This window comes from Platalea leucorodia (assembly GCF_965183815.1).
Source record: "Platalea leucorodia genome assembly, chromosome: 3".
Classification (NCBI taxonomy): Eukaryota; Metazoa; Chordata; class Aves; order Pelecaniformes; family Threskiornithidae; genus Platalea; species Platalea leucorodia.
In genome coordinates this window covers 70,539,805-70,566,014 of record NC_138825.1, presented here as the reverse complement: position 1 = coordinate 70,566,014, position 26,210 = coordinate 70,539,805, and the positions used below count along the sequence as shown (strand labels likewise).

At 37.9% G+C, this 26,210-nt stretch overlaps 1 protein-coding gene across 6 annotated transcripts in view; it reads right to left on the bottom strand.

Annotated features, from left to right (window-relative positions):
- TRDN (triadin) overlaps nucleotides 1–26,210 on the bottom strand; it is a 232,158-nt gene that overhangs the window by 78,167 nt on the left and 127,781 nt on the right. For all 6 annotated transcript variants that reach the window (XM_082307271.1, XM_082307272.1, XM_082307270.1 and 3 more), the window contains 5 exons: nucleotides 21,080–21,115; nucleotides 18,098–18,151; nucleotides 4,861–4,893; nucleotides 4,728–4,760; nucleotides 3,439–3,465 (listed from right to left, as the gene is read on the bottom strand). In XM_082307271.1, coding sequence (XP_082163397.1) covers nucleotides 3,439–3,465; nucleotides 4,728–4,760; nucleotides 4,861–4,893; nucleotides 18,098–18,151; nucleotides 21,080–21,115 — 183 coding nt within the window. The remainder of the gene's footprint in view (nucleotides 1–3,438; nucleotides 3,466–4,727; nucleotides 4,761–4,860; nucleotides 4,894–18,097; nucleotides 18,152–21,079; nucleotides 21,116–26,210) is intronic.

Genomic DNA, 26,210 nt, shown 5'->3' with positions numbered 1-26,210 from the left:
AACCACCAAAAAACCCTGACTGAAATAATAAAGAATAAAATGAATGCACATAAAAGTAAAAGTAGAAATTTGTCAGGGATCCATATTTTCAGTAAATTATAGTTAAAAAAAAAAGATGAAGTAAATGGAGTCTGGGCTCCCATTTATATTTTGTCATTTCTCAGCAAAATTCTTGACAACTTGGCATAATGCAGATCAACTGGATCATTTCTGTGATAATTGTTTTTCTGATTCCATCATAAGCTCTTTGGAATCAAATGAGAGTGAGCTTAGCAGACATTGTCTTGTGCTGAAAGTAGCCAGGAGAGCAATTCATCAGTCAAATATTTCTGCAGTCTCAATAGTTGTAGGCTACAATCAAATTTGTCAGAATATTTTTATCCCAAAAGAGTCAGGTTGCATAACTAGAATCTACATCAGAAATATGCATTCCAAAATGTCACTGATTTTAAAGCTATTTTGAGATGTTTGGTTGGTGTGAAGGAAAGCTAAAAGAAACCACTCTGACTGGAGACAACAAACACTTCACTCACTGAACCCTGAGGTCAGTTGCAGAAGCTCCTCATCGTGAAATCACTAATATCAAGAAATCATGAACCTAAGAAGTGTCTATTATGATTTAGGAACTGTTCTGTTACATGGAGAAATGAAAAAATTCCTTGCCGTAATGGCATTACAGAACCTTTTGTGAGAAAATGCAACAAAACATCATATGAGCTTGATAGTTCATCAGAAGTACAAGCTCGTGGGAATGGCCCAGACCTCCTTCTATGAGAGCAGATTAAGTTTTTTTAAATACCAAAGAAGAGAATTTCATCAAAAGCCTTACTTGTTTTCAGAACAGGACTGTTTGCCTTCCATGAATATGCCTTAAAATATTAAAATTTTCCAACAGCTACTGAATATTGGAAATCACACTGCACCCAGAGAGCTGCTAAGTCTAAATGGATTAATAGAAGAAAAATAGGAAGAAAGGAAATAAAGAGGAGTAATAAAGAACAAACAAATACAGCCTGAAAAGCAATGGTTTTGTTCAGACTTAGTCAAAGGTATAGCTAGTAAAGACTACTAGAATTTGTCTGTCATTGTAAAAAATTATATTTGGAAGAAAATAACAGCATTCTTTTGTGATTTTTACTAAGAGGCAAAAGGAACAACTGCAACATTTTAATATATATATCATTTTTCCCCTGGAGTACAGGCTATGTTTGCATTTCAAAATTAGCAACATAACGTTAAATTTAGATCACTTGTTAACAAGTAATTTTTCAGAAATTAACAATTACTCCAGAGCTAACATCAGCTATTTCTGTTTAATGGAGACTGGTGACTGATTAAGCCAAAATTGTTATTTACTTAAATACTGGAGGATAATTTCAACATTAGACTGACCCTATGGTAAAACTAAGATGGCCTAGACCAATGTTTTCAGTTGTGAGGCTGCTCTTTTGACAATAGAAATAACAGAATGATTCTTGTTTTATATAATAAAAGCCTATAACTTGTATTCATCCTTAATGGACTGTGGACTTCCTATAAGTTTTTCAAGTGTCCCTTAATTCAATAACTCATAAGGAAGGGTTCACTTCCATCCTGTGAAATGCTGGAGACATGATGAAGACCTATTATATATATAGATTTTTGTTTCTTATCTAAATATATATGAAATATGGTATTCTCCAGAAAGATTTGAGGCTACTCACAGCAATAAAGCAGAGAAGTAAAACCTCTGTTTGTTCAAAAACCCTGCTAATTCTGTTTGTAAACTTTACAAGTGACCTAAACAAAATAACTTTTAATAAAAGGGTAAATATAATCAGTGGCAATAACAATTTCAAAAGGTACATGACAACATTTCCCAGTAGTGGCCAAAGAAAACTTAAAAGTTTGCAGAAAGGGACTTAATTCTGCAAGAAACAACTGCTTCACTTCTTTTCAGACCCTGATGGACACAGGCTTGGCAGAAATGGCTTCACAGATGTTGAAATGTTGACTTCATATGCATAGTACAGTGTTACAGAAGAAATAATAATGTATCAAAAAGATTTGCTTAGAGGTTTCAAGCAATAGGGGAAAGCTTTATTCAATCACCCATAGCAGCAAGGCTACCTTTATTTTCAGCTTTGGCTGTCTAGAATTTGCTAAAAATGCGAAAGCTTAACTCAATGTACTTTTTTTCTCTTTAGTTTCTCTGTTTTGTCTGGTGGGAGTATAAAGAGAACAAATGCCTAAATTACTCTGGTTTCTGTTTTGCTCAATACAATTAGCTGCAGAGCAATGACAGCATTATGAATTTAGCCCATGAAGCAGGGAACTTAAAAACATCCAATAAAGGGAATAATGTATCAGCTTTGATTTCCTTACATTAATCTCCACAGCTGCGATTCTGCAACCCTTCCTCATGCGCCAGAAGAGCGCTCTACTGCCTTGCAATTCAGCCTGACTCCTTGTGTCAGTACTTACTGGTTAACGTGAACGAAGCTTGAGAGAGGAACTCTAAAGTAAAAGAAGATGCTTGAATTATAGCAGGGTATTAAAAACTGGAAATTCTCACTTCCCTGCCTTTGACTTGTGGTGGACAGCGTGGAGATCACAACTCAAAAGTCTGAGCAGTTGATACATGCAGTCCCATTTGTTTGTAAGGGAATATTTGTAAAGCAAGGTGGTCATTGATACGAATAAACATGGACTGAGTGTGAAGTGCAGCTTATAACTTGCCGTCCCATTTTCCATTTGTGTCTAGAATACAACTGGCATCTGTAATGTAATCTGTAATCCGAAGGCAATTCAGAGCTAGTATCTTGCATTGTATATATGTAAAAAGTCAGACACTGACACAAACAATTAAATATAGCTCAGCTCAGACTTAAGCCCTTGAGTTTTCTCACCAGTTCCAGTTCCCTGTGCCTTCAGGAAAGAAGCATCCTTTGGAGCAAGCACTGATGCTCCCACACCTCCCACCTTCTCCCATCTGCAGTTCTTGTATGAAAGGAAGGCAAAACCTCTTTCACTGAACCTCCCTGTAGAACTTCCTGGACTCAACAAAGAAAACAACTGTTCAGTCACTGGGTTTGTGCTGTAGCTGGACTGGCAAAAAAAAAAAAAATATTACTCTCTGTGTCATGTCTGTATAGAGGATTGGTTACTTCTCCTTTCTGCCTTTCACAAAAACCTTATGGTTTGAGATATGGTTAGAAACTGAATATGATGTAGTTGGAGAGTTATGGTTTGTTAGTCTATGGACAACTTGGGGAAAAGACACCTGTTTTCTAGAGATGCTTTGAGGTGCTGCAAATAAAGAGCCATTATAATTTAAAAGGTCCACTTTGTTTTACCTGTCACACCTGTTACCAGTTTTGTCACAAGAAGCTTTTTCATTAATAGAGTCAACAACAACATTCTTCCATTTCAATTTTAAAAACAAATCAAGTTACCCACCTTTTGACTTCAGAGTTTCCACAGATGCTGTAAAAGAAAAGAAAATGTTCCAGGAAACAAATTTTGCAAATGCATAAAGAAATTAAGATTGATCCTAACACCTCTTCCCTTGGTCAATATGCTACCTATCTATGCAGAGCAGGCATTAATTTTTTTATGCAGAGGAAACCTGACACACACATATGTTGCTTGTTTGGATAGTCTCATGGCAGATGTCTAATTAACCTGCAGATTAAAAGCAGTGGAAAACAAGGTCAATAGGTAAGTTGTGTGTGGAGCTTCGATAGCTCCACTCTTTTCAAGTAATGAGGATGAGGGAAGGAGTAAAAACAGGTTTCAGAATAGGCACATATCAAACTTACTTAGGCAAAGGGCATGTGATAAAAATCTCCTTTTAACAATTCCAGTAATTTGGGGAAGTTAAGGACTTTTTAAATCTTTTTCTTTGAGTTTGTTGAAAACTCAAAGCACAGAACTCTTCTAGTATTGATAGAGAGGAAGATCCACTTTCAAAAGTCTTCCTTGAACATACTTTTTTTTTTCAGTTTAATTTGTTTATTATTCTTCATAATTGGATTAACTAAATCCAAATTGATCAGACTACCACATTTCTCTTTCTCCATTATTCACACCTCCATTCTGAAGCACTGTGACAGGTTTTTATGCTATAGAAAAGGACAGATTCATTTTTCTATAAATTGACTGTCTACTGTAGGTATTTTTTGCTCAGAATCTATATCTCAGAAAATAGAGTCATCTGATGAGTGAGTCATCAACCTTGGCTGTAAAAGGAGTTGAAAATCTTTATGCTCTCCCAAATTTGGATAAACTGGAGAAGTAGATTCCAGTCAGGAATAAGAAGAGCACCTAGCTACAACAATAAGATGCATGGGCATGGGTGCTTGGAATAAAACCAAAATAAAACAACCTAGATTTTTCCTCCCCTTCATGCTCTGAAGCTCCTATTTTGTGTTTTGTTTTCCATCCATTTACTGTAATCTCCAAGCAGACCCCCTTCCTCCTTGAAAAGATAAACCTTTTCAAGGCTGAAATAAAAAATTATCACTCTCGTTGTTCTTCTCAGCAACATTTGATCAGATCCCAGTTCCAGAAGACCAAATGGCTGCATGTCTCCTCCACAGCCACTCATTTGCTGAAGTAACTTTGATTAAACCAGCAAATTTTCATCTCTGGCTTCACTTTTTCTGTCCCTTTACCTAATCCTATCTTAACTTAAAATCAAGCCAGATAAATGAAACTCTGAAACTTATGTCTTTCACAGGTCTTACCATGTACTTTTACTTCTTTCTTTGCTGTTTTGGCTGTAAAAAACAAACAAAAAGCAAATATTGACTTCTGACATGAATTAATTTAAAACATTAAGATAGTTGAAAGGTAATATAAAAAGGGGAGAGTATTCACCAGTTTCCATCATTTTTTCTTTCTTCTGTGTTTCTGAAAAAGAAAAAAAAAGCAAGTATATTTTTCTCTTCTTGTAATGTTTTGTTTAGTTGCCCTGGACAACCATTTTCATGTTACTAGCAGCAGTTGGATGTGGCACATTCTTTTGGACTCTCAGTTCAGGTGAGCCCTTCCCTACTCTCCTGCATATCAAAAGAAAACCTTTATCATTGTCATCAGTCTCTTCTGTGGTTTTCACACTGTACAAACAGGGTCATATTAGCTGTTAATAATGGACATCAGAGGATTTAACTCTTATAATAAGGTGCTAAAAGGAAATTCTAGAAAGAGTGTAGGTTAAAATATCTGCAGTTTTACTTCAGGATGGTCTAAATGGAGGCCTGTGAATCAGCTATATGTGCCTCAGGACATCTGTGATATGGTCTTTGCCTTTCTTCCCAGATACTGGAGAATAAGCACAGCATCTAGTCCAGCTGCTGCTGCTCTATAGCCACAGGAGAAGGCATGGGGGTCCTGGCCTCTTTTACAGGAATATACAGCATGGGGGGAGCCACAGCTCACAGGAGCTAATCACCAAAACAGGATCTGGGACCTGAAGCCGAAAAGCCTCATCCGCCTAAACCCTGTAGCCTCTGGCAAACTATGACTGGGATTTACAAATTTTTAATGGTTGTTTCTGTAACAGCTCTTTCCATCTTGCCAGGATGTGTTTCAAAACCCCCATCAGAGAAGAAGTAGGAGGACTACCAGGAGGAAGAGTGAGAGACTGAACGTGTCTCTCAGAAAGTGAACGTGATCTAATATGCAGCTTTAATATGATTACATAAAACACATTTTAATGTATTTATTATATAACATACATATATTTAAAATATCATAGGTGCTTTATAGTCACATTGTATATGAGACCTGAGATTCATTGGAAGTGGTCATGAAGCAGGTTGATGTGTTCAAAGCAATGAGCCAGGAATATGATTTTCCCAACAATATGGAAAAGTGATGGAGCTAGGGAGTGAGTTGGCATTAAATAGTTTATTGCCTGAATAAATGTTATATTTTCTTGATGGCATCCTGCCTTGGGTGGCAATCCTAGTATAGGTCAAGGAGGAGAAATAATACAGCAAAAAGTGAGAGGACAGAAGTTTGGGACTCAATAGTTTGGCTGACTCAATGAGCTTAGTCATAACAACAGCTGCAGCTTTGGTTTTGTGTAGCCCAAGTGCTCTTCAGAGTATCCAATTTCATATAGATATTTTAGGAGTCATTCTGTGAAATGAGAATTTTGATTGGTTTTGTGGGGTTTTCTGTGTTGCTATTGCTCAGGACTGCTTCCTGGAAACTGAAGGAAATGTAATTATGACTTTAGTGGTTCTGAGGCAATTATTTTTCCCTCTCATTTTAAGATCTGTCAGCTCTCATGAGATCAGGGAACAGTATGACATTAACAGCACTCAGCAAGTGTTTTTGCAAAGTATAAAATTTTCCATTTATTTAGCTTTATCTCCTGTTTTTCAAAACTGCAAACATTAACGAAGTTCTATAGAACTTCTTTCATAATAGTTTTGCTTCCAGAAGCATATGAAATAAGATCCTTTCCCATGGGAAAAACAAAAAAAATTAATAACACAGAATTTGACATCAAGCATTTCTGGTGAAATCTAATGTGATATGAAATTTCAGGTGATTTCTGGTCTGATATTTTAATGGAATGAACTGAAACCTTTCATTACATGAGCCATAAACTTCAGGAAAGTTCAGAGCTAGATCTTTCTTTTTTGCTACAGATTATCATTGCTTGATCTCAATGGTTTTTTTTTCTTTCTTTTGTTTTCTTTTTTGTTACTAATGAGTAGTTAGTATGACACATGAAAGGATATTGCCAACTGTAGACACATTAGGCATTTGCCATGACACTTGTAATTATTTTCTCTTTAACCACTCTTGTATGTGTATGAGACTATACAACATGATTTTCTTCAGGAAACTTTTGCTGGTAATATATTATTTTTCTACCATGCATGGAACTGAGATTTGATTTAGTTTGACATTTCACCGTCTTTATAAGCTCTGATGCTTTGAACAAATGGCTTTTCTTTTTTATGAAAATTGGCAAAGTTATGTATAACATGCCCATAAAACCATATAAATGCATTTTTTGTTTCATTACTAGTGAAATACTCCTAGACAACCCTGGAGGAGATGGGAGACAAAGGAGAACCTGAACCTGCCTCTACAGCTCTTCCCTAAGCCACACTCTTCCCTAAAGTGCAAACAGTGCTGAAGAGCACCTAGGCTGGCACATTTGCTGTGGTGCACTGTGGTCCACAGGATGGATAGTCACAAACTGTGACTCTCTGCTATTTGCCCGAGAGAATAATTGATAGCCCATCCTAATTTGTATAGCTGTGTGTGCGCATGTACATGTGAGTATGTGTGCACATGTGTTATCTCCTAATTCAGATAAAGCACTTATATCCAAGAAGTGTTCAGAAAAATAAATATTACATATGGAATCACACAGATTGAGAAAAAGTTTAAATAAATAGCATTTCAAGTGGATGTGCTGTTCTGTGGTATGCACCACATGTTAAATAACCAACACCATTCTATTTGTACTCTGTAGCTGCATAAAAACGGTGTTTTCTGTACTATTGTTTAATTTTTGCCACAAGTATTTCAATGAATCTAGTTTTATATTCATTAAAGCCTACTGTTGTCATATTCCAGGAAGTATCTTGAATACATAAATCCTTAGAGAGTAGAAAGCTAGCCTGGTCTTACAGTCTCGTAATCCTGGTTTTATAGGCTGTATGCCTGTCATTTCCCTTCTCAGACCTTCATATCATGTTGGTTAATTAAAACCAAATGAGACAGGGTGGTAAAGCTCTCCAAGATATCCTTTCATTAAGAATATTGTGAATGTAAGCAGCTAGATACAGAAAAGGTCCCTTTAGTCCCTTCTGTTGAAGGGAAAGCTTGCAATATGAGCTCAGTCATGTTATTAGACCTGAGATAATCCACATGAAAAAGTTTTGCATCAAACTAGATTTTTCCAGTTCTCCTGCGCCCAAGAAGTACTCATTCTGCTATATTTGACTGCCGTTCTACTTACTGGATCAATGTAGAAAAACTCACTGCCACCATATGCTTTGATTTATAAAGATAACGGACTAGACAAATATATTTCTTTCTGGAATAAGAACACACCAAGGAAACCCCTTACTTGGTGAGATCATGCCATGCATATACCTGCTCCTCTATAAATGAACATCTTTTCAGGTGGGTAACAAACAGTTTTTCTGATGGATTTTTGTGAAGAAAAGGAGAGCATGAGACAGTTCTCCATATCAGTATTTTTGTATTAGAAATATGCTATTATGTTGGTAAATATTTGGGAAAAACATTGTGCAAAGAAAAGAAAGAAAAGAGGCCTGGATGAAATGCAAATTCTTTCAGTCCAAACTATTGGGTTTGTAGCTTTTCTTCACAGGCAGAAAATAATGGCGTCAAAACTGAGGATGGAAGTCTTTACCACTGAGAAATGTCTCAGAATCCATGAATAAAGTAGAAGCTGCCAAAAGAATTTAAAGACTTTTCTGCAGAGGATTATGGTTTTATTCAAGCTTCTGATACTGGAGGGTTATACTTTGGTGATTTTGCTTAACTGACTAACTAACTAAATAATTGGGAGGCAGGAGATGGAGATGCTGCCTCATATCCAAACACTTGCTTTCACTAGTTGCCTTAGCCTTATTTTAATACAGCTCATTTCTTGTTTAATACAGCTCATGCATCATTGTGGATGCATGACTGAAACTCAGAGAGGAAGCTAGTATTAGGATAGACACCATCAAATTGGCCAAGGTCCCTAATTTGGGTAAATGTGGCCAGTCCCCAGCAAAGGCAAGCTAGAGACTTCTGTTTTCAAACCCCTCCCACATCACCATATATCATTTTTGCTATAAAAGTCATTACGAGGAAGAGGCTGAACTAGTCATGCCTTGGTAAACCCGTCTTTATGTTTTAAAAGAGTCAACAGGCTCTGCCTTTTCCTCAGAAGGTGTACACAACCAAAAAAAACCCATCTTGAAGTTAGAATAACTGTAACAGTAACATGGTCTTCTGTGTTATATAGACATACTTGAATACAGATTGCTAGAAACCTTCATTCAAGTCTAGTACACCTTTTCTTACTCATCAGCAAGCTAGATAAAAAAAAAAAAAAAAAGAAAAGAAGAAAAGAAAAGAGGTGATCAAATGCACTGAGCACTGTCCCTAAGATGTGAGACTTAGAAGCTGGGGACATTCTTAGATTTCAGATCCTTCTTTGAAGCTGATGGGATCTGTCCTCCCATACTTGAGTAGGCAGAAAGTCTATCTTCTTTTCTTAGAACATCAGGTTGCATTAACATAGAGGGAAAGCAAACACCTTCTTTCCACAAGACTCCAGTACAATTATACTGAAGCCTAAAGACAAAGCTGTCTCTCAGAAAACAGACAGGTACTTTTTCCTCTCCAGAGTCTGAAATGGTCTGTTAGTTTCTGCAAAAGCTGTGGTAATCAAGAGAAAAGGAACCATCATAAAGAGGAAATGGTCTGTCCTGCCAGCCTGGCAAAGCTCCCCTCAGTCAGAGGAAATACATTCCCCAAGGACTCAAATCACAGGCAAATCAGTTGCTCAAGTCAACACTCTTGAAGTACATACTTATGTAAATATAGAGTATATTTGATCACTCCTCGGAAAACAACACACTTTCATCCCTTTTGCCATATGAGAAGTGGAAGGTGTGGGTCTTATGGTTTCTCATCAGAAGGAGCAGAACCAATACACAGCACAGATGTAGACCACAGATGCCTAATTTCCCATTGAAATAAAAATCTTTTTGATTTAGAATCCTTAAAATGAAAATTAGGTTAATCCTACACTTCTGACTGGGGAACTGCCTGTGTTCAAAACTGACATACCACCCGTGAACAGCACTCTGTGAAATCCTTACATGTTATGAACAGAGCCCTTGTGAAAAGATCAGTTCTTAATGCCTATCGCTAACACTAGTTTGTTTTAAGAACAAATTAACTTCACTAGTCTCAAGATTTCTGGCATGGCCATTCAGGCTAAGGCTTAGCTGGAAAAAAAAAAGTAATTTAAAAAAATGTTGTGATTTAATGCAGACAGCTAGTGTCTGCCAATAGATCTTTACTTGTGAAAAAGCTTAAACTGTATTTCCTTTTAAATAGGGATCTGAGGAGTCCTTCCAGCCTTTTGAGGACTAAGATGGCTAAGCTGCTCAGGTGCAGAGTATTTCCAGTCAATCCCCAATAAGCAGAGGACAGTCTATTGGATTTAGAAAAGTCCTGTGTTGAATCACATCTGTTTGGACAAGGAGCACCTCTAGGGAGGCGTGTCTGTATCACTCCAGGTAGAACTTCTCAAAGGAGGGCAACAAGGAATACAGCAAATTACTGAGCATGAGATCAGGTGCTGCAGTTGTATGCATGCTCATAGACCACAGCAGGGTGAAAGTAATACAGTTTTCTTAATAGTCTCTCATTGTGAGGTAAACCGTGTCATACTACTTTGTAATTGATTTGTGACAAGAGCATACCCACTGAGGGTGGTCATAGCTTGGATGGCGCTCAGTCGTTACTACTTGCTCATGCTTTAACTTGTTCGTACTCCACCTTATTTTGACAAGGGAAGGACTTCTGCTTCAAGCTCTGTAGCCCATTGAGAATATGAGTCTGGAACAGACATTCCAGAAGAGAAAGTAAACTTTGAAGTAAATACCAGTTCTAGGTTTTACCTGTCGTTAGGCAAACATGGTGTGCATATTAAATTAGCTAATTCAGTAATAAAAACAATAGACCCTGAAAATTAATGCAATGAGATCCTAAAGGAATAAATTTAATCCAAAGTTGATGAACTCAGTACAGGAGTTCTAACTGTAGCTCTTGACTTAGAGCTGGGTACTGATGTCATTTAGTCCAAAGGCGTAGGGTAGAACGACACAGTGAGCAAAAGCTTTGGTAAATTTGCTGTCAGAGCACAAATCAAAGGATGCACATGTGGCTAAATATTTTGAAAGGCTTCTTTGACTGCCTTAACCAGGACAACCAAGTTCTTCAGAGGGTGTTTGCAGAGGCAGTGTCATGAAACAGGACATTAACAGAAGTCACTAGGAGAAGTGTGCAGCTCAGACAGTTTATAAAATGCTGGGAGGAGTCTACTGTATACATGAAATAAACCCAACAACCACTATTTCTGAAACACGTAAAGCTCCAAATTTGGGCACTCCAAGCAGCTGTTTTAGAAGAGAAAAAACTCATCAGATTATTTGTGGCACTCTGCAGACTAAAGTGGTACTGTTCATTGGTAATGACTTGTTTTGTACTTATGATATTGGACTGCAACTTCTTAATACAGAAACTTTCAAATCTGTAGTTGATGTAGACCTGTATGATGACGTGAGAAAATTCGTATTTAAGAAATATCACAGTGAAGCATATTGTGTTTCCACTTGCTCTCTCTCTAAAACATAACACTGCCATATCCAAGAACATCATAAATTGTAGATGTAATATAATCATGTACAGTATAGAAAAATGTAGTCCACACCATTGCTCCCCTGAAAATCAAGTGCCATTTTCATAATGGTCTCAATGATCAAGATGAGGCCCATTTATTCCCTTTCTAGCAAAGCAAAGGTGGTACCACTTCCCAAAGACTAATGCCTGGGAAGGTAGTCATATACATAGTGCATGTGATAGTCTGGATTCAACAAAGCTTAAGCATGCGCTTAAGTGCTTTGCTGACTCAAGATAGAGCTAAAGATATGTTAAGTGCTTTGCTGAAATTGGGCCCAATTCTTGCCAAAAGTGCACTTAAATCATGAAACAACTTCAGGGCTATGAAAGATTGCCAGCCTCAGAACAAAACACTTTAAAATAGCTTTTCCATAAAGAGTGAACACTTAAATAATCCTTTTAGCTCTGATTTGTATTTAAATAGCATTTAATTTTGAATTTTGACCCTCTCTTATTCTCATTATTGTTACTTTCATGTATTGAATAATTTCTTTTTTGTAGTTAACTTGCTCCCCCTGCCTTGCTCTTAAAGTAATGACATTTTTTGTTAGTAATACAACAGTACTTCGCTGCATTGCATAGACTGGACTGTGGCATTTAATAATAGCTGGTAATAACAAAAGAAGCAAGGCTGCATTTTTAGTACAAGTGTCTTCACAGTTCACTATGATGTGAAAGGAAGTATAGGAAATTATTTTGACACTATACGATCCTGAAACAGAGGATACTCTAAGGAAGGTATAAATGCAACAGTAGTATGCCAGGCTACGAGACTGGGCATTTCGACATCCTAGCAAAAATAGCAAAAATATCCTGAACTCTAGGCCATTTACTCAAAAAGATTTTTAAAATTGGTGAATAAAAACTGGATTTCAGGTTAGAAAGCTTAGTGTTAAATAAGTTATTTCATGCTCCATTTAAATAAATCCTGTATGTAAAGGGTTCAAGGTTGTAAAGTAAAATCTTCTAACATTGGAAAATTCTTCCCCTTTGAGGGTGTATATTGTGACATAAGTCAAGAATTCATTTTTCCTTTCCCGTTCAGAGATAGATAATGATCCAGCTTACATAATCCTGTGGACAATTTAAGACCTCCTAGTCTGCAGTAATTTCTCTGGCTTGAATTGGAATGAAAATGTCAGTGGGGTGATTTGTGGAATTTGTCTCCATCCACATAATAGATTCCTGCAGATATTAAGAAGTGGCTGAGTGGTGGACTACTGCAACAGCAGCAAGGTTTTAGCTGCTGAAGGTATAGTGCATTCCTGACAGACCAGGAGCAGTCAGCTGCGAGGCTTCACTAAGCCTAGTGGAATCTCTCTGGGACAAACAAGCGAGGACCAAGACCCAGTTTCTCCTACCCTTCTACAGGTTGCTGGGGATTGAGGTCAGAGAATTTCCACTTACTGTGCAAAGATAGGCAAGCCTATATCTCTCCCTTTAAAACCAGAAAGAAACTGAATAAGTCAGAGAAGATATGACATTTAACTACTCAAAGAGTTAAGGTTGGAGAAAGGAAGAATTATGATAACCTGGACTGAAAGGAAAGCCTCTGTGATTCAAAAGGACTATAGAATGATCCTGAACTTAAACCCAAGGACCCTGAGCTGCAGGATTTATATAGGTAGGGTTTCATTATTTTGTTTACCACTGCATATTCACCTACTACCTGAGTGAAGATTTATTTTGTCTGGAAATAAACTGCAAAGCCTATCCTTATGCATGCAATAAGCTACCTCTATCATTTGTCCCTGAAGAGTTAAACTGTAAACCCAGAAAATAAACCCTGAGAATGGCTGTGCTTATGTTATGAAAAACTCTGAGAGGGTTAACATCAGGGACTAGAAAACTGAACAAAGTGTGCCAGCTACAAGAAGAATATTCTGGGTAACACCAGTACTACAGAAATACATGCAGAGATGCAAACCAGGGGCACTGGCAGCTTATAAAGAGAAATTTCAGGGCACACAGAGGCACTCAGACATAAGATCCTGAAGAGATTGCAGGATGGCAAGCTCTACTAGGGCCATGTTCACGTATGGTGAGAGAGAAAGAAACACTGTTCCTCTCCTTTTCCTCTTTCCAAAAGTACTTACACTGGGGGTGTGTAACATATGATTTACACTGGTTTTTGATGTCTCTTGTCTTGGGCGATATATCCACATAAGAGAATAAGTAGGTGGATGGATGATGGAGGGGGTGTGGTGTTGTGAGTAAAATACATCCCTGATGCGTGACTCAAGAGAACTACCTGACTGTGAGAAACCTGAAAAAGAATCCATGATAATTTTGCCTGTTCCACTGTGTTGGTAAATTATTCAATAGTTGTGATGAATTTTATCTATCTTTTGTAACATTTACATGGTTTTAGCATCCTTTCTACCTAATTCTCCCCTATAGGTGATCATTAAAAGACAACCAACAAGCCCAGCTCCTTAACAAACCTTTCCTCCATTTTAAAGTATACCTGTTGTCCCACAAACTTGTTTTTTGTGTTATTTCTTTCCTTTTAAGTAGAATAGCACTGATTATACCGTATGGCAAGTACAAAGATTCTTCACTGATGCCATTTTAATTGCTGTTGTTCACCTTGAAGCAACAATTAAAATAATTTGTCTTTTAAGCAAATACTTCCCATCACCAGTAGAACAGTTCTTCCTGCATTAGGCAGACTGATCTGAACCTCTTAAACTGATCCTCTGACCAGGTTTTTCAGTATAGCCTGCGTTCTAATATTCTGTACTTACCTCATGAAATTCCTATAGAATGTCCTTTTTTTTTTTTTTTCTTTCTGCTTCTTACCAACAGTGGAAAAATCAGAAGTATAATAAAATATTAATAATTCTAGCACAACTGACAGAGTCAGTTTGAGAGATTGGATGTAGCTGACATCATAGAATCATAGAAACAGAATGGTTTGGGTTGGAAGGGACCTTAGAGATCATCTGGCTCCAACCCCTCTGCCATGGGCAGGGCCACCTTCCACTAGATCAGGTTGCTCAAAGCCCCATCCAACTTGGCCTTGAACGCTTCCAGGGATGGGGCGTCCACAACTTCTCTATGAAACCTGTTCCTCACGACCCTCATAGTGAAGAATTTGTTCCTTATATCTAATCTAAATCTACCCTCTTTCAGTTTAATGCCATTACCCCTTCTAATGAGCACCTAAAATTGGCTATTTGTCTGTCATACTTATTTTGTTCTTTCTGGGTCTAAACTAAATTTCACTGATTTTCAAAGGGTGGTCAAAAAGACTTTTTATTATGAACCTAAAGGGAGTAATGAATAAGATTTTTTTTTTTTTTTGCATGTGTGTGGAGAGGAAGATGGGAAAATTAGGCATTAAAAATCAGTAATTAGGCAGTTAAGTGACAGTACAAAATCTGTTAAACATACTGTAAAATTAAATTAAAAATTGCAAGACCATTCCAGGGAAATTCTAAGCTGCAATTAGGATTTAATTTTTACAATGTTGAAAAGAGCTAGACCTGATTTTTAAATCAAGTGAAACATCAAGGGAAAGCACTATCACTGGTGCCTAAAGAAGGTTCAGGAGTGTTGTGTATAATGTGAGGTTATCCCATGAGAGGACTCACAAACCTCATCCGCAGTTCCCATCCCTGACCCTAGCTAAGGGAGCAGGCGGGGCTCAGTAGCACCGAGGTTCCTTGCTGCCTGGAGGGGAAGCCAGTCACCCTTCTGTTAATTTGGTTGCAAACACTCCCTGCATGGTTTGAGCCTGTACTTCCTTCCCTGCCCTGCACCGCCATGCGCTTGCTTTCCTCATGGTGCCAAAACAGACCCAGCAAACTTACCAAGCTGAGGTGTGATGTGTCAGTGCCCCACCGCTGACACCTGGACTGCTGACCCAGCAGAGAGCTAGCGATAGCTGCAGAGTGCGATACGTGGCATGGTGTGGGAGGTCTTCCCGGGGACAGGGGCAAAGGGGGAGGTTTCCCTCCCAGCCGCATGTCCTGCCAGAGGATGGCAGGATGAGGCAGGTGCTCAGCACCCACACCCGCGGCTCTGAGAAACCCTCCAGAGAGCACGCTGGGCCCAGCACACATGGAATACCTGAAGAAATTCTGTGAAAGAAACCTGTGCCCCTCCTCAGGGAAAAACAATAGACAGATATTTTCTAAGGCTAGGTCACTCTCAGACCTGTGCTACTGGCACAGCTGGGGAGGCAATGCACCGTGGTGAAAGAAGAGGAAATGGCAGTGGGGTTTGGGATGGGGACATCATTAGATGGTGTAACTGAAGAAGACTAGTGTCATGAAATATCTTCAACTCTGGTTTCTCCCTTCAGGATAGCATCACTTGCATATACCTATGAAACTATTCTGCTTTAAAGCCAAATACTATGCTCCCCATCCCAGCTTCAGATGGGTGCCAGAGAGGTAATTTTTTCCAGTTAGAGAAAACACTGCATCTGAAAATATCCACTTTGAAAATCAAGTAACATATTCATTGAGGCTGGTTTCCTAGAGAAGCCATCATTTTCCAGACGCAGAAGCTCTCATAGACTTCCAAATTCCACATTCACTTTCTTTGCTTTCTCTGTATAAATATATGGAGATAAAAATAGTGCACAGTGTATTAGGCAGGGCTTTCTTCACCAGTGACATTAAGACCAGGAACATATGTGATATAGAAGCACTGGAAGATGACCAGCTGTGCTCTCAGTCTGTTCAGTCTGTTAATAGGACTAAACCTTCAGCTTTAGGCATTCCGGGGTACAGGTTGAGATGTAACAAAATATGTGAAAGAAAATGAAATATGAAATTGGATAATGTATTTAATTTACTGTACTAATAGGCAGCAGTCTAGTTACGATGTTGCCAAACAAGCATATTTAATATTTTGCTATGGTGAGTTATTCTGGGGGTAAATTAATTTTCAGAGAACAGTGCCATTTGGGGAGGGGAAACAAAAATGTAGAAGTCAAATCTACTGCTTTTTATCACTTTTAAGGCAAACTAGGTATTTAAAAATGTGTCAGAACAGACAATCTCATTTTATTTTTCCATAAGAAGCCATGCTAATTTTTCCCCTTTTCTTTATCTTAAGCAGATTACTGTCATCACCATTCTTGCCAACAAGCAGACTCATTGGAATATTTTTCAAAAATGAACACAAATATTGGATGCAAGCACATGGAATGAATTAATTATAAGCATATGGTTCTAACATAACGATTTCTGCAGTGTACTGCCGAGACATCTAAGGGTCTAGCTATACAACACACTTTGGCAACAAAGCTGTTTTAAGAAATTATCAGTTACACGGATATAAATGTTTGTGGAGCCAGACTTACTGAAATGATCCAGACTGAACACCCTGCCACACACATACATTTCTAGGACAGTTTTTAGCTCTAAGCCATGGCAATGGTGTGGTTTACACTGTTCTCCCAGTTGTGTTAGCACAACTGAACACGGCGCCAAACAAACATAGCAGGCAGGGACTGGGAGCATCAGTTGGAAAATGGCACTTCTTAGGCCAGCTTTACACAGTACATTGTACAGCTATACAATATGCCCTATGCTCGTTTATATCGACTGCAATTCCAGGCTGCAAGTCCTTTCGTGCTTGCAGCAACTGAAGAGGTTCCTGGCTTGCACTGACCCTTGACCAATTCCCAATCTCCTTTACTGATGCAAGTTATTATTCCCTTATTTGGAGGAGGTGGTCTCCGAGATAGACCACCGAAAAGGTCTGAATTAGAGAAAGACAACTAGAGAACAATCCTAAAGAAAAAAAAAAAAAAGAAAAGAAAAAGATCCCAGATCCACATAGATCCAAATAGCCACATATAGTGGGATCAGCTGGAGGCAAGAAGCAGCAGAGGGAGTGGGCTGGCCACTCCCGTGATGCCAGCACCAGGTACAGCTCAGCAGCACAGACCCTGGTGCAGGATCGGCCACCCTACTTTAGAGTAGAATAATATTATGTTTTTTATATTGATCACATTTTCACATGCAAATTCCCATTTTGTTTTGTTAGTTAATTTAAAATGTAGTAAAACTACAAATGTCCTGAATATTTAATTGTTATTCATTGTATTGGGTTTTATTAAATTAAGCAGAAATGTGATGTGGCATTTTTGAAGACGGCTGTGAAGCAGAACAGATCAGAAATTAATAAAAGTTTGTGGATTTTTACAATCCAATCTGAATTCAGATATGAATTTGTGTCACTATTTTGTTTAAAAAAGTTTGCTTGTCTTTTCAGAGCATATTTATCATTGTCTAAGAGATCAATTTTTGTAAAACCTACTGTAAGACCAGCAGTTTGGAAAATTGGATCCCCTTCTTGAAGGGCTCAAATACAGCCTCACATGGAAAGTCATTTCTGTAAATACTGCTTTTTAAATCAGTCTTTAGATTCAGATTGATTTTTTGGTCTCAAGCCCTGCAGAATGGCCCAATATGGCCATGAGAGGACAAGCAACCATAATGTTAGAGATCAATGCAAATGCTGGTGTTCTTAACAAAGATTTCACATACAAATTATCACAATAATTCAGAACAAACAGACAGAAAACCCCAAACCACTGGCTTTTGTATAATCCAGCAGATGGTGCTATGATGCAACGAACTGGTTCAAGAATACAAGAAATACACTGGATGTGAACATTTTATTCCTTTACCTGGTGCTGCTGCTTTTTTGGTGGCTGGTGTGGCTGCAGAAGCTTTAGCTGACCCTTAAAAAAAGAGAACAAATTAAACAAATTACTACAAAGCATCATATCTTAAAAAAACCCAGAAATCTGATGAAAGGCTTCCAATGAGGTGCAGCCTGTAGCATTTTTTTCAATGAAGAGTTAGACAAAGAGATTGCCCAAAGAGAAAGAGCTGAGTTGCCTTCAATAAACTCAAAGGCATCAACAAAAAATAGCCGCCAAAGGGCTAGTAAACTCTTGCTGTTAGACACTGAATCACTTCTTCTAGCTTTTTCTGTCCAGTAATTCAATATCTACTGGCAAAGCAGAGCAAAGCACGTATCTAGGGGTTGGGGCATGGCCTCGTCGCTCAGGCAGCAGCTGTAGGCTGGGAGCCTCCACATTTGATCTTGCAGCAATGAGAGCAGAAGGTCCTGAATCAGCCTATAGCAGCTGGAGAGAATTCACTGCTGTGAATTCAGTAGTGGTGCTTCTTGGGATCCCACAGCTATTGAGGATGACATCCTTTCCCCTAATTTGAATCTCTCCCTGATGAGAAAAGGTGAAATTGGGCTACTTCTGCAAAGTACATTTGCAGACACGACCACACCATGAATCTCTCTCCAGCCTGAGGAATGGAGGAGCATTAGGAGAACAACTTCATGTTTGATCCTGCACTTGAAAGAGCAACTGCTGGGTTCTCCTAGCAGAGAAACAGGCCCTTTCAGGCTGCTTAACCGTAGTCCTGTTCTTGGTCTTTTCGTTGAAATGTTTGCACAATCCTCTCTTTGCTGAGGTAGGACATTTCCTTGCAGAATGAAGGTCCAAATGCTGAAAGGTATGTGCATCCCCAAGCAGACTTGGAGAACATCAGCCCTTGATAGATGAACTTAAGTAGCCTACTGGATTTATTTACTTGTTACTGGTGCTTAGTTAATCGTTTTTATCCTCAGGAACTATTAAAACAGACTGTACTTAAACCACAGTAACTTAACAAATATCCATAAGCTAAACTCCACCCACTTTCATAATGGATTTTTTATATCAACTAGAAAATCCTCTAACTTAAAATTCACATTTCCATATTGTGAGAGGAAACAATTAATAATTTTAATCACAATCTGAATTACAGAATGCCAAAAAAAATGTTAGCTAATCCTTCACATCTGTCACTGTGTTATTACAAAGAAAAAGAATATGGCTAAATCAGGAATGTAATTTTGAGTTCTTCCCCTCCAGTCTTTTGAAAAGTTCATAAAAGATGCATCAGATAGATTGTCTTGTGAAACAGAATGAAAACAAAATATAGTTTGCATGTGTGGGATTGTTTTGTTTCCATCTATTTAAAAGTCTGCAGCAGATAATTATATCCTAACTTAGTTATTATCACAGCATTGTAATTACTTGGGGTGCTCACCCCTCCTTCAGGGAAATATGTAGAAGACCTTGAAGAAGAATTTACTTAGTTTTACTTTCCTGAGCGCCTGTTCTTGCAGAAGAAGCAGGAGATCCAACATACATACAAAACTGCAGGACTCCTACATTTATTCCCTTCTGAGCTCTCAGCTTGGGCTTGCTGGCCAGCAAGGGTTTTTTTTACTTTTTGTTTGTAACATCTGTGAAAACACATAAAGCTAGGATTCTTTTTGTTCAATGAAGGTTTTTATTTTAATTTGAAATATTTCATTTCTGAGCAACTAAAATAATTTTAATTGAGGAAAGAATTTAAAATGAAGGATATTTTTGACCAAAACCTTCTGTAATTTATTTTTTTTATTTAACTCTTCAGTAGCATTGAAACAAAAGTGCCAAATGTTTTAAACTTTCTTTTGAAAGTATATGCTTTTTAGTTTGTAATTCACAAATTATTTCAGTGCTAATGACTTTGCGTCTTTATATGAACAAGTTTCGTCTGAAAATTTCACCCTGCAAATTTCACTCATGCAATGGAGCTGGGAAGTTTTGCCGTGACAGCTGCTGGGGAGTTCTCCCATGAGAGGAATCATATGCCCAAATCAATAGATCCTTTAAGACCTGCTTGCAAACAGGCAGTTGTTTCATTACCAAGACATTACTTGTAGAGTAGCTCCATTGAACCTTTTGTTCAATGTTTCTGCAAAATTTGAGTAGGAAACCAATGTATAAGCTTTTCTTGATTGCCAAAAGAAATCTTTTAATAAATTCCTGCAAAACTGAGGATGGCAAGGGATTCTTCTGCCATAAAGGTCTGGAAAGATCATATATGGAGATGGGAGTCCGTGCATTCTTTAATCATGAATTTGAATAAGATTTCAAAGCCCCATAGCTTTCCTAATTTTTCTTATATACTGTACTTTCAGAACAGATGAAGTCTTCCCAGTGAAATTGTCTTATTATCCTTACTGTCTTGAGGCATTGATGCTTGCAAATTTGTAGAAAAGGAAGGTATAAGAGTTCCCTTGTTAACAATACCACATTCTCAGAGCATTTTTCAGCTATTTATGCAGAAGAGCCCAGCCCCTAACTCTCTTCTGCCTCAGAAATCTATGCCTGAATCTGAGGTAACTAGATAGGAAGGGCCCTTGTTTTGCATTTGTGAAGATAAATTTGGTGGTCCTCAGCATGTTGGCCTCTCAGTCTTAGCCCATTTACCAAAATTGCTGCCACTGAGAGCACATTCAGCTGAGACCTCATTTGACATTTTCTTCCCCATGAAACATTTGGTTATGAAGACAGTGATAGAAAAGAGGGGAAGGCAAAACTGTCAGTCACAACAAGGAGTGTGGAATTAGAAGTGGGATGAGAATGGATTTAGACAGTAGGAGGCAGCTGAAGTCTAAACACGTCATTTTTCAATTATAAATGGTGTAGCTACTTTCTTTTTGCATTTTCAACAATTCCATAGCTATTATTTTGGATTATTGAAACATGCTGTTTGAAACTACACGACATACAAAAGAGACCGTAACCTATGGCACAGTAGTTTCTTACTTTTGAGTTCTTTGGACACAGCAGCTTCTTTTTTATCTGTAAGATAAAAAAACACGTATGCATAAAAACATAGCTAGGAAGGATACAGGTAGATAGCAAATTGCACTGTGTGCTTTAGAGGTGAAACAACTTATTTGCTGCAAAGTGCATTTGAATGATGCAGTGAATCAGTTCACTTCTGTTTCATGGTACAGTTGCGCTAATTTAACCTTAAGTGTAAATGCAACAAAACCTGTGTGAACATGAACATTTTTGTTTAATTTCAATATTGTAATGTGTGAGATTCAACATGTGATTGAATTACCGTAGCTTACATGTACTAGCTGAGCCATGATTGCTCACCATGTACATGTTGTCAGGTTGCAGAAATGCAAGGAAAGATGTGCTAGGAGCCCAAGAATAGAGACATGTAATGAAAGGCATTATCTTCCTACAATTGTTGACAACTATACAATTGAGGCCTAGTTTGGAAGGCTCCACGTAACACCTAGCCAAAACTCCAGCTGTCACATATTTCCCACATGCCAAAACAAAAAGAAGATTTACAGCTAAAGAGAAGAGAGAATCCAAGGCATCCCTCCAGTTCATCCTGGAGGAAAGATTCCTGCTTCCCAGACTTTTCCCAATGTTCAATTAAAGTTCAAGCTAATGCATTTCTTTCATGTTTGTGAAAAAGAGCACACATATGACTCTTACCAAAACTGAGCCAACATGGAATAGCTCATGAACCTGAAGAAATTCAGTCAGTCCTACATATTGACCGTGTAAGAGTAGGCAAAATCTGTCCCTGGTTGATTTAAATAAAGTTAAAATAACTTGGCTATATCAAAATAAGACATGGCCAGGCAGCCTACCAGAGAGACTCAACTAAGCTGTTCGATCTCATCTTCAGTTAAGGTGACATTTTTGTGCCACTTTTTTGTAGGACTTTTTTCTGATGGCTGAGAGAAGATTACTAAGTAGATGTAAGTAGGTAGAAATACACAGTGATAACTTCTCTCTCCATTATAATTCTTGGTGCCATTCAACCTCAGCGCTTTTATCTGGGTACAAAAATTGGCCATTTTTATAACCGTACTTGAGGCCTTACGTGCCTTTTTCACTAGTCTTACCTGTACAACTAAGAAATGGTTCATGGAGGTCCTGTGAGACAGGAAGCAAAGAAATGTGTAGAGTAGTGGTAGAAGTTACTCCTCTGGGTGCCCATGAGGAAATGAACATTGTCTCTAATAATCTATAGTGTGCCTAGAATATAGGCAGGATAAAGCTTATATCCACAACATATATGAATGATAAATTAGTTGTGCTCTTAAACACTAATACAAGAAATACTTCAGGGTAGAAGCTGCCAAAATAAGTAGCTTGTGAAACCAAGACTATCCCATTACTGATAATAATACAAAGTTGCTTCAGTTTCTGTTGCTCTCTAAATGGCTGTGAAGAAGCTGATCTCAGATAAGGTAATGCAAATGACTGCCAAGTAGTCTAATAAAAAGTCTTTAAGAATTCAGAGGAAAATACATTCCTATTTGGGTGATATGCTGCTCTGAACTGAAATGTTTCTAGGTTAATCCTCTGCTTCCACTAACTCTCTGTGAAAGCATGTTTTGCAGGCATTACTTCAAAGTATGATAATTACCACATTTAGATGAAATTAATCATGAGGCAGCTTTCAGCCACGTTATCTGGCTAAGGAGCCTATTGAAGCCTTCAAGAAGCGCCTATTAGTTGCCAGATATGGAAATTTTAAAAGGTGTATATTGCAGTGATATGAATCATTTATCACAATAATCTTCTGTTGCTGGAGGTTATAAAAAAATAAATAAATTGGCAGCATCATTTACAATAACAGACTGGATCTAAATAAAGCCCTCAAGTTCTTTCTTTCCTTTTTTTTTATATAAGTCATCATTTATTAGGACAACATACTTTAATATATTTTAGAGCCTTAATTTATGTTAAAAGAATCAATGGGTTTTTCCATCATCTGAAATACATAACATATGGTAAATTCTGAGTAAATACCTGGACATTTTTTCCAGTAAGAAAATCTTATAATTTGGTGGTTTTTTGGGTATTTTGTTTTGGTTTTTTTTTGTTTGTTTGTTTTTTAAGAGCAGAAAAATTACCAATAGCTGATTCCAATAGCACATGTTGATATGAAAATGTAAATACTTTTACACTTAGGCTATTGTTTTCAGGCCAAGGTGCCTAAAGTTTGTTTTCTAAAGCCATACTTATGCAACTACACTGGAACGATTTACAGAAAATTGTCCAGAGGAGGTTTTGTAGGACCTTGAACCATAGGTGTTCCTTTGAAGGTATATAGCATTTACATCTAGGCACCTCACACTTGAATGAAATAAATGACCTAATTGCAAAGAACTGAACAATTGGTAGGTGTCACAGAAGGAGGGAAAACTGATCAGGACTTCTGAAGTCCCTAAATGTAGTTACCTGCTGTAAGGCACAAATAGCATGTAACTAAACAACTCAAAGGAAAATAATAACAAAAATGAATTGAACAATGAGTTATATTATTGTAATTTAAGTCAATGAGCATTTTGCCTCATTCATTTTTGTTTTGTACAGGTCTAGGGTTTAACTTTTAAACTATGGGAGTGTAGTTAGCTAACACAGCTTATATTACATCAGGTTTTTATAGTCATTATGTCTTTTTCTTAAAAACAACAACAACAAGCTCTCTGGCCTTTTGGTGGGTCTGGTTTTTCAGGTTAGTTAAGAAGAGGAATTTCCAGAAGAAATTAACTTTTTTTCAAACACCAGTGTTAGGCAACATATGAACATTATCCTAAATACATCTTTGCCAATCAGCCTAGGAAGTATAATCTCCAGAGCTTTAGGCTATTTCCTCTTTAAAACTTTACATCTGAAGTCTGGCAACATGAAAGCCAAGTGTGTGACATGAGAATGATGCCTACAGTTCTTGGAAGCCATGTAACTTCATTAGGACCCATATAACACATGAACATCAGTCTGGGTGCTCTAATAGCCTTGACCAGTAGTACAGTCAAAAGCACTGTGACTGTCCTTGGTATTGGTGACAGAACTATTTGATATCCAACAACAGGGAATGCATTTTATTTTCAAGAAAAGCCCCACTTCTACAGCAATGTAAAGCAATAATAAAAAAAAAAAACAACACCCAACCTTTAGCAGACTTACTATAGGAGATAAGGCTTCAAACTCTCATGCTTTTGGTAATCTGGTGCCCAATCTGAAGCAGTCAATTTTTCCGAAGTTGTTGAGGATACATTTGATATTCAGGTCTTCTTAAGGGGCTTATGTAAACCACTCAAATACTGAGCAATCCAAAGTTTTTGGATACATCTGACAACCCTAGCCATAGGCTTTTTTGAAAGCACCTGCAACAGGCTTTAACAGGCTGAGCACCATAGCAAATAAATTAATTTGTCAGCTGTGGAGGGCTGTGAAGCACCCTTTTCTTTTTACAGTTATTCTCAGGAGATATTTGAAGACAGTTGTATTCTGGTCTGTATTCTCAAAAAGCAAGCATGGTTGTACAAGCTCCCCTCTTCCCAGGTGAATGAACAGGTTTTTCTTTTACTGACTCTTAAAAAAGATTAAAGTACAATATTTCTAAATTATTTTATTAAAAACCACCAAATATTTAAACAAACATGATCTGACTTTGTTCTTATCTGGCCAGGCTAAAAGGATCAATTTTGAATTTAAACTAGGAATCATAGAATCATAGAATACCAGGTTGAAAGGGACCTCAAGGATCATCTGGTCCAACCTTTCTAGCACAGTCTAGACGAGGTGGCCCAGCACCATGTCCAGCTGAGTCTTAAACGTGTTCAGCGTAGTAGAGTCGACCTCTTCCCTGGGGAGATTATTCCAATGATTGACTGTTCTCATTGCGGAAAATTTACCTCTCGTGTCCAACCGGAATCTCCCTGGGAGTAACTTGTACCCATTGCCCCTTGTCCTCACCATGTGACTCCTTGTAAAAAGGGAATCTCCATCTTCTTTGTAGCTCCCCCTTAAGTACTGGTACATGGTGATGAGATCACCTCTAAGCCTCCTTTTCTCAAGGCTGAACAAACCCAGCTCTCTCAGCCTATCCTCATACGGCAGGCTTCCCAGACCCTTGATCATCTTGGTGGCCCTTCTCTGGACCCCCTCCAGCCTGTCCACATATTTTTTATATAACGGGGACCAGAACTGTACACAGTATTCCAGCTGTGGCCTGACAAGCGCTGAGTAGATATATATAATATGATAATGACTTCTTTATCTCTGCTGGTGATGCCCTTTTTGATGCAACCCAGCATCCTATTGGCCTTCTTGGCCGCAGCAGCACACTGAGCATTTGGCAGCCAGCACAGGCGTATCTCAGTAGAACAGCAAAGCAGTACTTTATTCTTTCGCCTCTTTTTAGCACGTAGCTCGATCTTTTCCTCAGGCCTCGATCAGCATTCTTTTGAAGTAAACTAGCAGTACACTGTAACTGCAAATGACATCTGAACTACACATGGGGCAAGAAAAAAAAAATCCCTCTAAGCTTATATAGTGCCTTTTATGCCAGTGAGTCCCCAGGAGGTTGGTAATAAGCGATTAGACAAGGATGCCCCAGTGCTCTAGTACAGAGTGTGGTTGTTTGAGTTTAAACAAACTTCCAAAATGGAATATTTCAAACATTGCTCTGAAGTGAATTCTAGATCTGGGGTTCACAAAACTTTTACACCTTTTTTAGCAATAGATTTATAATACAGTGTACATTGTACATTTGAGAACAGCAGATCTTCAGCAGCTCCATACAACCTAAAATTTTTATATATAAAAAAAGTTCTGGGAAATAAATGGGTCTCAAATTGTATTCTCTTGAAAGGCTTCTCTGTGCTTTTTCTTCCTAGAAATGTCTCACTCAAATATATAAAAGCATATAAAAAAATCTTAAAAATGTTATTCAGATAAATGAATATTTCAGAGACTATATATTGATGGCTCTACTAATGATGCACTGTTTAAAATAGCTGCCTAAACCCACTTTTGCTATTGGAGGCATTCTTTTGTATGTTGTATCTAAAACAACACTTCTCTTTGGAAGCTTACCAAAGAACATGACAGTAATATCAAATTTACA